The sequence below is a fragment of the Papio anubis genome, chromosome 7 (genome assembly GCF_008728515.1).
Source record: "Papio anubis isolate 15944 chromosome 7, Panubis1.0, whole genome shotgun sequence".
NCBI classification, from domain to species: domain Eukaryota; kingdom Metazoa; phylum Chordata; class Mammalia; order Primates; family Cercopithecidae; genus Papio; species Papio anubis.
Window position 1 is genome coordinate 17,704,095 of NC_044982.1, and position 16,310 is coordinate 17,720,404.

A 16,310-nucleotide genomic window follows, 5' to 3' on the forward strand; every position below is an offset into this window, starting at 1 on the left:
CCAGCACTTTGGGAGGCTGAGACTAGAGGATCGCTTGAGGCCAGGAGTTGGAGACCAGCCTGTGCAACACAGCAAGATTCCATCTCTACCAAAAAAAAAAAATTATCCAGGCACAGTGACCTGTGGTCCCAGCTACTCAGGAGGCTGAGATGGGAGGATCGCCTGAACGTGGGACGTCAAGGCTGCAGTGAGTTGTGATAATGCCACTGCGCTCCAGCCTGGGTGACAGAGTGAGACCCTAACTCAGAAAAAAAAAAAAATTGTTTAAGTTGAATATATCATATATAGAAGATAAAGTTAGATACCAGATAGTTTCAAACATTTTTGAAAGTCATTAAAACATACTAAGACTAGCACGGTAAATTTATATAACTTTCATTTTGCTTCTTTTTCATATGTTAATTTTTATTCCCATATTTAGGAACTAGTAGCACTTCCTTTTATATCTCATCTTCTTTTGAATCTCCTTTACCACATTTTTTAATTTAAGAAACTCTAACAGATAAAGCAAAATCATGTCATCACCACCACTTGTGTTTTTCTTTCAAAATAGCCTCAGTGAGGGTCAAGAGGTAACTTTACCCCACTATTGAAAATTCTGGCCAGGCATGGTGGCTCCCACCTGTAATCACAGCACTTTAAGAGGCCGAGGCACGCAGATCACTTGAGGCCGGCAGCTCAAGACCAGCCTGGCCAGCATGGTGAAACCCCACCTCTACTAAAAATACAAAAATTAGCTGGGCATGGTGACGTGCACCTGTAATTCCAGCTACTTGGGAGGTTGAGGCAGGAGAATCACTGGAATCCAGGAGGCAGAGGTTATAGTGAGCTGAGATCATGCCACTGTACTCCAGCCTGGGCAACAGAGCAAGACTCCATCTCAAAAAAAAAAAAAAAATGCAAGAAAATTCTAGGTGGCCCTATCATTTCTGCTGTAGGGCTGCAGATGGCACTGCAGCAGTGAATAGGTCTGGAGTCAGAAAGACCTGGATCCGAATGCTAACTCCTAACCACCAAGTGACCCTGAAAAACTTACCCCTCTTTAAATTTAATTTACCTTAAGAGTACAAAGGAAATGATAAAACTCACCTTTGCAGGGTTATTGTGAGGGTTAAATTAAACTGCATATATAATGAACATGATAAAATGTTTTACACTGAGTAGGTGATCAATAAAGGAGAAGTATTATTTTTATTATTATGCCTCAGCCGAGTAACTAGGAACCTACGTAAACACAGTCCCTGTTCTCTACTACGTGCTCAAGTGGGATACAAATGTACTGTAGAAAATAAGGTCTCACTGGGGCCTGTTATCTGTGCGAGTAGTGAGCCTATGGTATTTTCTCCTGTCCTAATGGGCAATCTTTCAAATGGGTCTTCTTATTTTTTATGACAATTAATTTCTTATGAGACAGTTACCCTCCATATGTTCTCATTTTTTCCCTTGCTCTAAAGAAAAACAAGTTAAATCTAAACATAGTAACTTGCCAAATATTCCTGAAGAAGCTGTTTACTCTCCTCATGCAATGGCCAGAATTTAAACATTTATTCTGAGAAGGCAGATTTCACTCAAATTAAGATTTACTTACTTTTGCCAAGTACAGAAATGTATCTACCATTTCCTGCTGCTTCAGGGCTGATTTAAACTGTTTTTCTGCTTCACGATACATTCCCAACCTACAAATAGCAATTTTAAGAATTAGACATTCAACTTAAAAATAAACACTAGATCACACCCTGAGGATGAATAGAGACAAATTATAAGAGGAAGCACATACCAAGGAAGGTAATGTTGCACATACACATAAATTAACATGTTTATTTCTACAGTTTAGCAATAAGTTGCCTATCTCCCATATTCACCGGCTTCTAACCCCCAAATGGTATGTAAGGAGTCTGTCTGAAGCCTAGTCACAGCAGGACTAAGATAATAGCTGCTAGCAAGCCAGGTCACATCAGTTCACCACCCAAAGAGCTTATGATCAGCTGGACATATGGCAAGTGACCTGAATAAATGCTTAGAGTCTCCATATTACTGGAAGAGCTGAAGGATGACATTTATTTGAAAACATCTTCTGCTCTGAGACAAAAGCACATTTTTAAAAGCTATCTTTAAAAGTTATTTTGACCGAGTAATAATTAACACTGGGGTAATATAGTTATACCATTTTATTATTCTAGAAATCTTGTTTTCCCTTATTAGGTATCTGATACTGATTGTCCTAGTCTATCAATCTGAGATTTGCTCCCTGCCTAAATATGATTGTCCTGATGTAAGTAGTGCCTACCTCTTATACCCAGGAAAGAATTTGTTGCCACTAATTCAATCATTAAAACACAACTTTCAACAGGTCTATTCATTCATGTCCTGAATAGATCTGTTAGGCTTACTCATAATCACTCATTTTTAGCTATCTGAGAGCTACTCAGCTACGATAATGTTTCATTTTGTGAAATAAAATCAAAATGATAGACAGTATGCTCCATTGTGCTATTTCCATTTAAAGGCTTGAAAGAAGAGCTTTGATCATTTTTCATAACTTAAACCTTAAGCATTGGTGTGGCTGATGCCCAAATAGCTACTGGAGGCCTTGGGATGAAAGTGGTTAAAGGCTAAAGGTCAAAGAACTCTAAAGTTCTGAAAAACAACATATTTATCATATTTATGTACATAACATCAACTGAACATGAAAATCTTTTTATTTCTTTTGAGATAGTCTCTGTTGCCCAGGCTGGAGGGCAATGGTGGGATCACAGCACACCGCAGCCTTGCCCTCTGGGGCTCAAGCAATCCTCTGCCTCAGCCTCCCAAGTAGCTGGGATTACTGACATGTACCACTAGGCCTGGCTAACTTCTGTATTTTGTTTTCGTAAAGACAGGGTCTCACCTTGTTGCCAAGGCTGCCTGCAAACTCCTGGGCTCAAGCTATCCTCCAACCTTGGCCTCCCAAAGTGCTGGTATTACAGGCATGAGCCACCGTGCCTGGCCGTGCATGCAAGTCTTAAACACGTGACTGAAATACAGTCACTAAATTCCATTAATTTAAAGTATCCATGAGAGTCTGTGTATTTTTATCTAACTTGTTTCTTTCCAAAAATCATTTAAAAGGGATTACAATAAAAAGATACATATAAAACAAGAATATGAAAACAGAAATAGATTATTTTAAAAACAATGGAGATAGAAAGATAAATTTAAAAAATAAAAATATAATCAGAGATATTGAGCTACATGAAAGTCAAAGAACCATGTTTTTTATTACTACAGCCTTAAGAGATAACTTCATCTAATACTATCAAAAAGCAATCTACCACATGAATTCTTGTGCAAAGAAAATGGAGCATGCCATGTTCAAAGAAAGTCAAGGCAAAAAACATCAGTCAAGTTCATAAACACCAGCCAATATCAAAGAGTCAGAGTCCAGCTGCCAACTTTTTCTCTCCAACTTAAATTTAACAAAATTGTAAAGTGTCAACTGTATGCTTATTTCATGATGGTAAGGAGATGAAAAATGAAGAAGGTAACAACCATGTCCTTAAAGCAATGATAATCAAAGAATGAAACAAAACATGTTCACAAATAAATTTAATCATATTATGGTCAATCAGGAAAAAAAGTGCTTTGAGAGCACAGAGGAGGTTCAGGGAGATAGTAAATAGGCAAGATTTCAACAGCTAGATGTGCAGGGAAGAGGGACATTTCCAAAATAAAATTAAACCATGAACATAAGTACATAGGCAGTAAAGTACACAGCAGGTTAGGGAATGCTGAATTTGGTTTCATTGAAAAGGATATAATAATGGGAGTACGGCTGGATGCAGTGGCTCATGCCTATAATCCCAGCACCTTAGGATGCCAAGGCGGAAGGATGGTGTGAGGCCCGGGGTTCAAGACCACCTTGGGCAACATAGCAAGAACCTGTCTCTATAAAAAAAAGAAAGTTTTAAAAAATTAGCTGGGCATGGTGGCATGTGCCTGTAATCCCAGCTACTTGGGAGACTGAGGCAGAAGGATGGGTTAAGCCTAGGAGATTGAGGCTGTAGTTAGCCATAATCACACAACTACACTCCGGCCTGGGTGAAAGAACAAGACCCCATCTCTAAAAAATAAAATAAAATAAAATATTACATAAAATTACCTTCAGCCTATGTGTATAAGGTTTACATGAAACATACGTGAATTTCATCTTTAAACCTGGTCCCATCCCCAAGATATCTCATTATATATATATTCAAATATTCCAAAATCTGAAAAAACACAAAATCTGAAACACTTCTGTTCCCAAGCATTTCAGATAAGAAATACTTAACCTGTAATTATTTACTGGCCTCTCTTCCATTCTGTTGTAAACCATTTGAAAGAAGGGACAATCTAATCTTTGTACTCCCAGTTCCTGGCAGAGTAGCTGCCCATTAAATATGTTACTGAGTGAATGAATGTGTAAATGAAAGAATACTGAATATGTCATAAAGATGGGCAGGTATTAAAGAACAGAAAAGAAGGATAATTTAATATGACAAGGTATATTTATTTAAATGCCATCATTTATGGATGGCAAAAGCAATCAGAGTTTTGCTTTCCTTTAATTATCAAGCATTTCTGAAGGTTTTGCTTGGCAGCTCAAGATTTCAAGATTGTCTCCAGGAATTACATTCATAAGAGTTTAATGATATAATGGTCTAAAATTACCTTTTAGCAGGAAACACTTTTTCCATCTAGCAGCAGGAAAAAACACTTTAGAGTTCTATGTGAAATATCTAAATGGAAAGTAGTCTTAATTTCAATGGCAGAACAATAAGCATGCTTTTTATCCCATTTATAGTCTTTTTTCTCACAGTACTTGAATGAAAACTGAAGCTTATAAATATTGAAGTGTGTTCATAGTAACTGAAGTCTACCCTATTTTAATAATAAAAGATATTTATATTTATAAAATAGAATTGTTCATTTGTTTCTATTTTTCCAAATGTTCTATATGCATTTCAATATCAGCAACAAGTTTCAGATCTTATTTACTAGTTGCTCTATAAATATTCATAAAATTCATTATGATTCTTCTGATCTTTCAGTTAATTTGCTTTAAAATACATTTAAACATTAAGAGAATATAAGAATATTAAGGTCCTAGAGAAACAATATGGAATTGTGGAAACAGCAAGATAATTGGCATCAGAAAGTGAGCTCAAGTTCTTGTTCTGCCACTTACTGTTTACGTGAATTTGGACAAATCACTATCTTCGTGAGGCTCAATTTTTCTCATCTGAAGAAAGGACTAACAATAGCCACTACCTCCAAGGTGCTGTGAGACTTAAGTGAAATGGTACAATGTAGGAACAAAGTATCTCTTAACTGTGAAGTGTTTTACAGATGTGAGGCATGGGTGTAAATGAAAGATTTGATTACCAAGAGAACAGAAGTAGAAATCAGCAGACTTGGTTCTAGTCCCTGGTCTGTTACTCACTAGCTCCTGATGCAAATTACAACCACTCTCTTGGCCTCAGCTTCCTCATGTGAAAAGGGGAGTTGGGCCTGATGGTCTCAAAGCTTCCCTCTCTCAGCTCAAAAGTTTTATTATTCTAAAGGTATCAATTCTTATTGCTACCCTGTGATTGTTAAGTAAACGCTTTATCAAGTAAGCCAAAGACCCAGTTCTCGTTTCTTCATGGGAAAAACTACCCTCCAAAAAAGTATCAGATTTGAGACCCTAAAATACATGGCCACTTCTAGGCCCTTCAAAAATAATGAAATTTACCTGTAGTAACATTTTCCAATCTGTACCTTCCACCACCAGTCCTTGTACTGAGAATGCTCTGTGGAGAGGGCAGCCAGATCCAAAGCCTTTGAAAACAATTCATTTTAGATTAGTATTTTCTTTTCTAACAATAAGCAGTCAGGAAAATAAATAATGAAATAGACCATATAATTAGCACCAGTCAAAACGTGCATTAGAAATCAGACAGAAACTCAAGTTGCTCATGTTTCCAGATGGCCCCACCAATTTTCGCTAATCAGTTCCAGACCAGAGGGCTAATAGCAGATGAGATAAAAACACTCATCAAAGGGAAGCAGATGTACAATATATTTGAATATAATTTTAATATACAAGACACAAAACTGATATTAAAAAATGCCTAAGTTTTTACCCACTCCTCCTGACTTATCTACTGTATAATGATTCAAAATGCCTCCAAACTCCGTGGCAGTCAAGTCTTTGGTGTGTAAGCCGTATCCAGGGGCAGTGTCCACTTTCAAGAGAGATGTAGAAAAAGAAAGAAAGATTAAGAAAGCAGGTAGAGAAAAGATGTGGAAAATGGGATCATGAAGAAGAGTGAAAGGAACTTAAGTATTTGGATGACTGCTGTCTTCAACAACTATCATTCCACTCTTCTGACACCACCTTACGTCCCAGTCAATTCTAAGCAGCAGACTCCCCTTTGCTAAAAACTGAAGAAGATCTTCTCTTCAATTGCTTTCCTATTTTACATTTGTTTATCCCATATCTTTAATACTCTCAAATTTGTTCCCTCTATTGTTTATTCAAGATTAGACAAGAGGTGACTAAGTAAGAATTAGAATTTTATACAGAGGAAGTAGAAACCATTTTTGACAAAGGGAAAGCAAATCAGTCTTTGCAGAAATTTGAAGCTCTGATAAAGATGGGATTAATAGAAGCTGGGGCTACTAGTTAAGAGAGAATTCTGATTTTTTATAATACTATTTTTCTCTCAAGGCTGAAAATTTTTTATTCTTTAGCTAGTGTTAATATAATCATGATATCCAAGAGCTCAGTTAAAGTAACTCTTAGATTTTCAGTTCTATTATCTCAAAACACATCCAGATTACTGTCCACTTCTTAATATCAACTCTTTTCTGAAATGAATGTGAGAAGAGTTCCTTAAATCTCTTACTGTATAATTAATTATTTTTCCTTGTGTTCCCCATCTTCTCTTTCTCCAGGGGAGATCTCTAAATATGCAAACTACTTATAAAGAAATGGTGACACCATGCTGAGCCTCTAATGGACTTGAAAAATCAGCATCTGTACTTGAAAGCTATGAAAATTAAAAACAAGCCACACACTACTTTCATATGCTTATTATTCTCCCCCACCACCCTGACCCCAGCCAGAAATAAAAATGAAACCAAAAAAATGAGGAGAAAAGTATAAGTTCAATTAGCATTATTTTCAGATATACTAGAAAAACATATTTTCAGCCAGCTCAATTCAGGCATACATGGTAAATATCTAAACATTTTAACTTGATCTTTATAAAGACCTTTTCCAGTAAATAGATCATAGTCATTCTCATGCTTAGTATAAACAGACCTTCTATTTTTTAGAAAAAGATGTCATGCAAAAATTTTTTATGTATTCTAAATTCCCAAGGTTAGATTTAGTGCTTCTTACAGGCTGCTGGTTTTGCCTGCATAGTTGGTTCTAAAACAAGTCATCCTATGGAGAACCCATATGTTTGTACTAATCCAGTTAAGGATATTAATATAAATTATTGATACAGAATAAAAATGGCAAAAAGAAATTATAATGATGAAGACTCAGGCTGCTAAGGACAGAACTCTGACCTTTTTTTCTCTTGCCCCAAATCCTTTCCAAGGAGGCTTGGGGAGTCACACCCTACAAACCATAAAATCTCATTAAACAATTTTTTTAAACTAACCTGGTATAATGCGGCCTACTTTCCAATCTGACTGTAGTACAGCATCACATGAGAGATGGCAGACACCCCCGATCTTAAACATCCCTATATACTGACTTCAAGTGACAAAGATTACCTAATTGCCACCTAAAGAATCCCTAAAACCCACCAATGACATGTAAGCCATGGCTTCGAGATGTACAGAATTTTCAGGCCCAATCAATGTATACCTTCCATGTATCGATTTATGATTTTACCTGCAATTCCCATACTTTCCTGAAATGTATAAAGCCAAACTGTAACCCAATTGCCTTGGGCACATTTTCTCAGGACCTTTTGAGACTATGTATCCCCAGACTGAGGTCACTCATACGGACTCAGAATAAACTGCTAAATATTTTGGCAGAATTTGGTTTTTCTGTCCTCACTGCACTAAAGAAAAACATTTGTGACAATTTCTTTCCTTTCTTTTTTTTGATACAGTCTTGCTATGTTGCTCAAGCTGGATGGAGGGCAGTGGCACAATCTCAACACCTCCAGCTCCCAGGCTCAAGCAATTTTCATGCCTCAGCCTCTTGAATAGCTGGGATTACAGGTATGTGCCACCACGCCCAGCTAATTTTTTATGTTTTTAGTAGAGACACGGTTTCACCCCACGTCGGCCAGGCTAGTCTCGAACTCTTGGCCTCAAGTTGATCCACCTGCCTCAGCCTCCCAAAGTGCTGGGCTTACAGGTGTGAGCCACCATTCCTGGCCCATTTGGGACAATTTTAAGTGGCTGACAAGCTCCCTGAGGACAGATACTCCTCTTTTACATCTCTGCTGTTGTTCTGGAATATTGCTGTGCACAGAAGAGGTATTCAAGAACTATCTGTTGACTGAATTAATTATAATCTTTGTTTCTGACTTCTGTTGACAATACCTTAAGAACCAAACAAAACTGTCATAGTAATAAGATTCATAATTAAAAGCTATTAACCTTAAAATTTTTAAGTGGTGACAGAAGATCTATATTTCTATAACCATTCCCAAATTTTTAAAATAAATAACTATAAGACTTAAATTTAATGATCTTTAGATGATTTAGTAAAACCAATATCTAGATATTAATAAAAGCTCAGAATGTCATTTTTTAAAGCAATAAGTTTATAAACGTCCAAAAGTAGAAGGAATTTTGGCAGATCTAAGTTTTTAAAAAGTCATCCTTTCACTATGTTGTAGTTGTAACAACTTCAAGATGATGAAATTAAAGAGCATGTGGAAACAAAGATTGCAGAATAACCGACTCACATGCCATTTTAGTTTTGTCAATACCAACAATATTGTCCAAAAAGGGAAAGGTGGGGAAAGGGAGTTATTAAATACTCAAAGGCAAAAACAGTTTTCCATAGATAACTTTACTTTTCCTTAAAATGTAAATACCACTTCGTGGCGTTCTCTACCTCTACAGTATTCTTCCTATTTGTCTGTAGATAAACACGGAATCACCAGCCCACGTGCCACTTGAGTTTTGTTGATACTGCCCACCCCTACAACATAAGAAAAGCACTAAAAGCTCAAAGACAGAAAAATTGTTTTCCATGGAGAATCAGTTTTATACTTTCTTAATATTTAAACACCATTTCAAGGTATTTCTTACATTGGTCTATAGTAGTCTCTGTATTTGTGTGAAATACTTTCTTTAAAGAGAAATTTGGAGGGCACCCAAGGAATCTAAATATAAAAACACCTCTGATTTCTTAACATGTTAAAAAAACAGAATTCCTTTTTTCTTTTTCCAGCTAAAGTTACAAAATATATGTAAGATATAAAAATACATGCTTTATACTCATTATCTAAATCCTTCTTCCATTCAGAAGATAACATTTCTGGTAAAAGCAAGAATGACATTTTAATGGAACAACCTGATCCACAACAGCACTATAATGTGGCAAGACCATACCAGAGTGCGAAATGGAACAAGACATCTGTCCGACTCAGCACCGCTAGCACCCATCAAAGTACTGATATACACAACCCAATCATTATTGTTTAAAGAATAATCAATGCATATATCAATATATGAATTAGTAAATAAAATGGAAAACAAAGGAACAATTTGTGTTTTTCACCAAATAATAACAAAACAAATTGCTCCATTTTATGTTCTACAAAAATGTATGTATATGGGGGGTAAGCAGATGAAAATCACAAGCAGAGTACAAATCGGAAGCATTTTAACATATTATTGCCCCTAATTTATAATTCATTTTATAAATGTAAAGTTACTATAACATTACTGTTGAAAAATTTTAAAACAAAGGTAAAATTAGACTTAATCTCCATTAGTACCATGAGGTACAACATAGGCGTTCAACAAATATTTGTGGAATGAATGCATCTTAACCTCAAAATACTACCATTTTAATGTTTAAGTAATACCTTCTAGTATCTGTCATAAATACAAAATATTTTTAGAGTTATACTTCTGTTTAACATATTAAATGGCATACTTTTGGCTTAACATTATAAAATAAACACTTTTCATCCTTCTGCCTAGTGTTTATAATTATGGTTTTTAATGGCTACATAAGATTCCATTATGCTATTTATTATAATTTACCAAACTCATTCTCTATTATTAAACATTTAGGTTGTTTTCCCAGCAGTTTTGCCACTATACCTAAAGCTGCAATGAACACCATTGCAAATACAGCACTTTACTTTTTCCTGCAATCTCCTGAGAAGTGAAATTATAGAAACAAATTGAGGAAATATCTTTATGGCTATCTAATGTACTCTCCCCCAGGATTTTTTTTCTAATTTCATAAATATAAAACTCAAAGGCCAAAGCCTCTTTATTTTACATTTTTGTTGTTATTAAGAAAGTACACCTCTAATGTGCTTATTTACCAGCATTTTTTCTAATGTAAGTTGTCTGGTTTTGGGTCATTTCTATTTTCATAAAAATTTTTCAAAAATTAAGATCAAGCTTTTTTTTTTTTTTTGAGATGGAGTTTCGCTCTTGTCACCCAGGCTGAAGTGCAATGGCGTGATCTGGGCTCATTGCAAACTCCGCCTCCCGGGTTCAAGCGATTCTCCTGCCTCAGCCTCCTGAGTAGCTGGGATTACAGGCGCCCGCCACCGCGCCCGGCTAATTTTTGTATTTTTAGTAGAGACAGAGTTTCACCACGCTGGCCAGGCTTGTCTCAAACTCCTGACCTCAGGTGATCCACCCACCTCAGCCTCCCATAGTGTTGGGATTACAGGTGGGAACCACTGCACCCAGCCAAGATCAGCTTTTTTTATACATGATAAATACCAATATTTCAAAATCATGCTTCATGTATGTATCCCCCTTCTATTGCCCTTTTACTTCTGATTTTGTTTCTGTCCACTAGATAGGGATTACACATACGTATCAGTGAGTCTTTTTCCTTTGTGATTGTTTCACAAATCCAACCAAATTTATGAAATACCCTATTGTTTGCTAGTTTAAATTTTTTAAATTCTTCATTGAATAAATATCTAAAACAAAGTCCCCAAATTTTCTCGAGTGCCATTTAACGAATTATAAAGATGGATTTCAAAAAGAGTCAACAATTTTGTTCAACAATTTTGCTTGATTTTGGTGTTTTAAGAGAGTCACTGTTACAAGAATAAAAATATATAATTTATAAATGGGGACTCCAGTTCTCAATAGTTTTTACTATCACCTCCGTGTTAATGAGATATATTTGAGTCATGTTTGTTGTCTCTTTTCTCTTCATTTGCTGATTTCTTTCATTGAGACAGGTAACACACCTCCTCTTATTTTGTTTGCTATAGGGAGTTCTGGTTTTTGAGTTCTGCTAGTATTCCCCAGGTCTATTTTACTACACGGGAACACCTGGCATTACACCCTTCTATTAATCATTGGTTTTTAAACTACTATATTCTACAGCAGTATTTTCCAATCCTGCCTGAAAATTAGCATTGCCTGCAGAGCTTTTATTAACAACAGATTCGCCAGATGTACCCTTGAGGATTCTGACTCAGGAAGTCTAGCACAGATCCAGAAGTCCTTATTTAATAATTCCCCAGGTAATTTAGAAACAGAGCCTAATATAGGAATTACCCAAGAGCCCTAATATTTGAGAGGTAGAAGATAATGGGGTGGGAGGAGCAAGGAGGAGGGCTGATGGATATGTTCTCAGTTTGCTAGCCCTGCTATAATTCAAGTAGCTCGACTTTTGTCTGTTTTACATATTAGGGTCTAGATAAGATTTCACTTGAAGAAAAGGATTTTGCTGCTTAAAATAAAAAGTTTAAATGTTACTACTCTATCTGTTTAAAATCAAATTTTGTTAAGTCCATATGCATGAAGAACTAGGATACTAACATAACATGTAAAAATTAAAGTCTGCTAATCCTTAGAATCTTTAGAACATAAGTGTAGTAGTGCAGGGAATAAATCTTACATTTTTTTCAATGTGATTTTTATTCCTCAATAAGAATGGGTAAATTCCAAGATGTAGAACTACATCCTCAAGATGAATCTATCAATGAAAAACACTGTTGCCATGACCTACAAATGGCTTATGATCTGTCTAGCTTCTGAACTCATCACCAACAACTCTTCCTCCTCACAGGCCTCACTCAGCCACACTGGCCTTCTTGCTGTTCCTCAGGCAACCCAAGCATGCTTCTACTCAGGGCCTTTACATTAAAGCTCTTTGAAAATGCCCTTCCTACACATAATGATGTGGTTCCTGTCCCCCTTCATTGAGGTGTCTGTTGAAATGTTTTCTTTTCTTTCTTTTTATTTTTGACACAGAGTCTCACTCTGTCACCTAAGCTGCAGTGCAGTGGCATGATCATGGCTCACTGCAGCCTCGACCTCCCTGGGTTCAGGTGATCCTCCCAGAGTAGCCAGGACTACAGCTCTACCCCTCTAGAGTAGCTGGGACCACAAGCACGTGCCACCACGCCTGGCTAACTTTTGTATTTTTTGTAGAGACAGGGTTTCACCACGTTGCCTAGGCTGGTCTCGAACTCCTGGGCTCACGTGATACACCTGCCTCAGCCTCCCAAAGTGCTGGAATTCAGCCACTGAGCCACATGTTTTCTGTTCAGAGTGACTTCAATAACCACTCCCTACTCCATCCAAAATAGCATCCTCCCCGATGTCATTATTTATTCCCTTACCTGTTTTCCTGCTTCTTTGTTGTTACAGTACTCATTAGCCCATGAGACTTCATACATTTTAAAGTTTATTTGTTTCTATTCCTTGCCCAACCAGAATATTATCTCTAAAAGAGCAGAGACTTTGTCTGCTTGTTTCACTGTGTGATCTCAGGGCTGGAACTGTGGTTCAAACATATATTGGATGAAAGAATAGATTCCCCTGATATGCATTAATCTTCCAAATATAAGAGTATCACTTTACGATACTTTAGTCATTCGAGATTTACTAGTTTGTGAAATGGAATAGCATTCTAATGCTTTTTAATTACAGTTTGACCACATAATTTTATATATCATCATGCTGAAAGCCTCTCACCAGCTTTTTATGAAGTTAAGATGGCTGACTTTCGTTTCCAGAAATGTGCATGGTTTCTCAGTTGTCCCAACTTTCGTATTTTTTTTTCCCTATATAACCACATCTATGAACACCGCATTCTGTATATGTGGCCCAGGCTGTCCCCTAGATTTCAATGTCACATCTCCCAACACATGCAATGGTATCTCCACTTAGGTAGTCTTTTGTCATTTCAAACTCAAAATGCCTTCAAGTCACTTAGTCAGCTTCTTCACAAACTGACTTCCTTCCCTAATTATCCCATTTCTGCTAATAAAACTGTCACTCTTCTCACAGCATCTTTAGGAGGCAGATTTGACCTGTCTGTCTTTCCTTTGTTCCCCGTATCAAATCTATCATCAAGTTCTGTCACTTCCTTCTTTAAAATGTCTCTGTGGAACTCCTATTTTCTAGGATAAGGCCTATTTATTGATCATTCCATATCTTATTCTTATTTTTGCCCTTTCTTTACATTTCTTTTTCCTCCTTTCCATACATCCTACTTATTTTATGGATCTTTACTAATATCATCCCTTCTGAATTTTTCCTTTTCCTACTTGGTAACAACTTCACAGTTTGACAGTTACCTCTTTAATTATTTCATTTATGTCCATTTTATTTCTTCAGCTAGATTACATGGCTTGTAGAGGCAGGGAAAAGTATCATATTTTTTGTTAGGTCTCCTAGTGTATAGCTAGTGGTTGACACATAAAAAACACAATTAAGGGATGGCTATGGTGGCTCATACCTGAAATCCCAGCACTTTGGGAGGTTGAGGCAGGAGGATCACTTAAGGCCAGGAATTCAAGACCAGCCTGGGCAACATAGGGAGAGCATGTCTCTATAGATAATTTTTTTTTTTTTTTAGCTAGGCATGGTGTCACATGCCTGTGGTCAAAGTTACTTGGGAGGCTGAGACGGGAGGATCGCCTGAGCCTGGGAAGTCAAAGCTGCAGTGACCCATGATAATGCCACTGCATTCCAGCCTGGGTGACAGAGTGAGACTCTGTCTCAAAATAAAAAGAAGAAGAAAAAAAGAAAACACAATTAAGGAAAACATTTTTATTTTCCTAAATGCTTAATATATGGATATAAAGCCTTTTTCCTGGAACTAATAGGAAAATGAGAAAACATGCAATCAGACACTGTAGAATGAACTACATTTGACCAAAGTTGTTCCGCTTGTGTTCATTTGCATATAAGCATGCAAAAATCAAAACAATTTGAGAAGTCATACGCATATGACTTTAAAATTCTCTGTTAAGAGGCCATGAAGATGATTCCCTCTACTTTTGTATGTTTGAAATCTTTGATTACAAAATGTTAAAGACAGGGGAAAAGGACACACCACAAAAATAACAGAAATACGTGCATTAGTAAACCTAGAATATACTATATGGATTAAGGAAATAAATGGATCAACAATACCATTAGCATAAAAACTATAACTTTAACACAAGCACATCATGCAGTATTCTCAATTATCTGTATCTTCCCATTTATTGGAGATCTACATACTCTATGAACGAGGCATAGTTCTTATCGCTTGTGTATTTATACACATTTTCCCACTGAAACGGAGGGTGGATTTTAAAGTATTAATAATTCTCCAATCTTTAATAATTTCATCTGTTTATAAGGTCAGAAATAGAATATTTCAGAATCTAGACTTACAAAGTCAGAAAAATTTCAAAAGAAAATAGCATGAATTCAAAACTTACAGTCTTAACATCATTTTCATGATGAAAGATATACTCAAACAAAGCCTGTGAAGAAAAAAGTGTCAAAACTACATTAGATGTTTTTTAAATTTTATGTTAACAAAAGCACTCTAAAGCCTTGGATTTATAGATAAAAGGGCCTATCCATCTTTTGTTACAATCACTCATTTTAAAATATTACTATTTACAACTGATTCTGGTTTTAGCAGACTACAAACTAGAATGCTCAAAGAATTAAACATTTTTTTCATATTGTATATTTTATTAGAAAGACAAATGAAAAGTTTATTTCTTAAAGACCAACTTCAGGATTGTCGTAAAACAGATGGAGACAATTCTTTACACTCTCTACATATATTATTCAGTGATTATGATATTAATAAGGACAATTTAGACATAAAAAAACTGGAAGTTTCTACTGAAACAAAGTAGAGTACAAGAGTAAAGCGAGGTGTTTTTTGCTTAATTTTTAAAGCTATTTCTCCTTAGATGGTATTTATAGTAACTCTATGATTCAGAATATTCAGGTTTCTTCAGCAGGATGCTACTCGGCCAAGCTGGACATTGGGAACACCTGGTGGTGGGTCGCAGATCAGACCACTTAAATTAAATCAAAGTTGGGGAGATGGCAAAGGCCTGATCTTATATGTTTTAAAGCCCTCAGATAACTCACATGGACAGCCAGGGCTAAGAACACTTATTTCCAATATTTCACTCAACTCCTCTAAACAAATAAGCATTTACTCTTATTGGCATTACCTTTTTCCATAATACCATCATACTACTTTCCATAATACCACTTGCAAAGAGGCTAACATCCCTAGAAGATATCAAGGTTACTAACAAAGAAGACTTGGAGGCAACCAATTTTTTTAAAAAATGAAGACAAGGCCTTTCTTTAAAAAAAAAAAAACAAAAAAAAACCTATAACAATCCCTCCATTTTTTCTGTTATAAAGAAAGAAAAGTTAAGAATGCAGTTGGTGCTACCACTGCCATGAAAAGGATGTTATAGCATCAAAGACAGTGTCATAGGGTCACCCTAGACACCCCAAGCAATATGCCTATATTAAAAATGAGTCCTGGTGGGTCAAGGCAAGCTCAGGGCCAAAGACAGGAAAACCTGGCATTATTTCTACGACATACTAAAAAAGCACAAAATCTAGTTCAGGCTAAATCTAGTAACAGACCAGGTCTGTCCTGGATGCATCTTAATTTAATTGAGAAAAATGCTTTCATTGACAGACTCTCTGGTCAAAATATAGCAATGGTATCAACCAGGCAGACAGTCCCTTCAAGTAAGTGGCCTTAAATGGTCGGGAACCAGATATTCCATGTGAGTTGCTTTCAATACTCCACTCTCATAAAAGAAAGGGAAGTAAGGATAGCTTTACAA

At 36.2% G+C, this 16,310-nt stretch overlaps 1 protein-coding gene and 1 long non-coding RNA gene across 8 annotated transcripts in view; one reads left to right on the plus strand and one right to left on the minus strand.

The window, feature by feature from the left end:
- LOC103886427 overlaps positions 1-7,038 on the plus strand; it is a 32,813-nt gene extending 25,775 nt beyond the window's left edge. For both annotated transcript variants that reach the window (XR_004184821.1, XR_650015.4), the window contains exon 5: positions 6,958-7,038. This is a non-coding gene — a long non-coding RNA (uncharacterized LOC103886427). The remainder of the gene's footprint in view (positions 1-6,957) is intronic.
- The window catches only part of TTC8 (tetratricopeptide repeat domain 8), a 65,954-nt gene that overhangs the window by 19,770 nt on the left and 29,874 nt on the right, over positions 1-16,310 (minus strand). For 4 of the 6 annotated variants that reach the window (XM_009212108.4, XM_009212107.2, XM_003902147.4 and 1 more), the window contains 3 exons: positions 14,916-14,960; positions 5,753-5,838; positions 1,589-1,676 (listed from right to left, as the gene is read on the minus strand). In XM_009212108.4, the coding sequence (XP_009210372.1) occupies positions 1,589-1,676; positions 5,753-5,838; positions 14,916-14,960 (219 nt within the window). Of the gene's footprint in view, positions 1-1,588; positions 1,677-5,752; positions 5,839-12,094; positions 12,173-14,915; positions 14,961-16,310 lie in introns of all 6 variants that reach the window. The other 2 variants (XM_003902146.4, XM_009212110.3) reach the window with 1 other exon arrangement.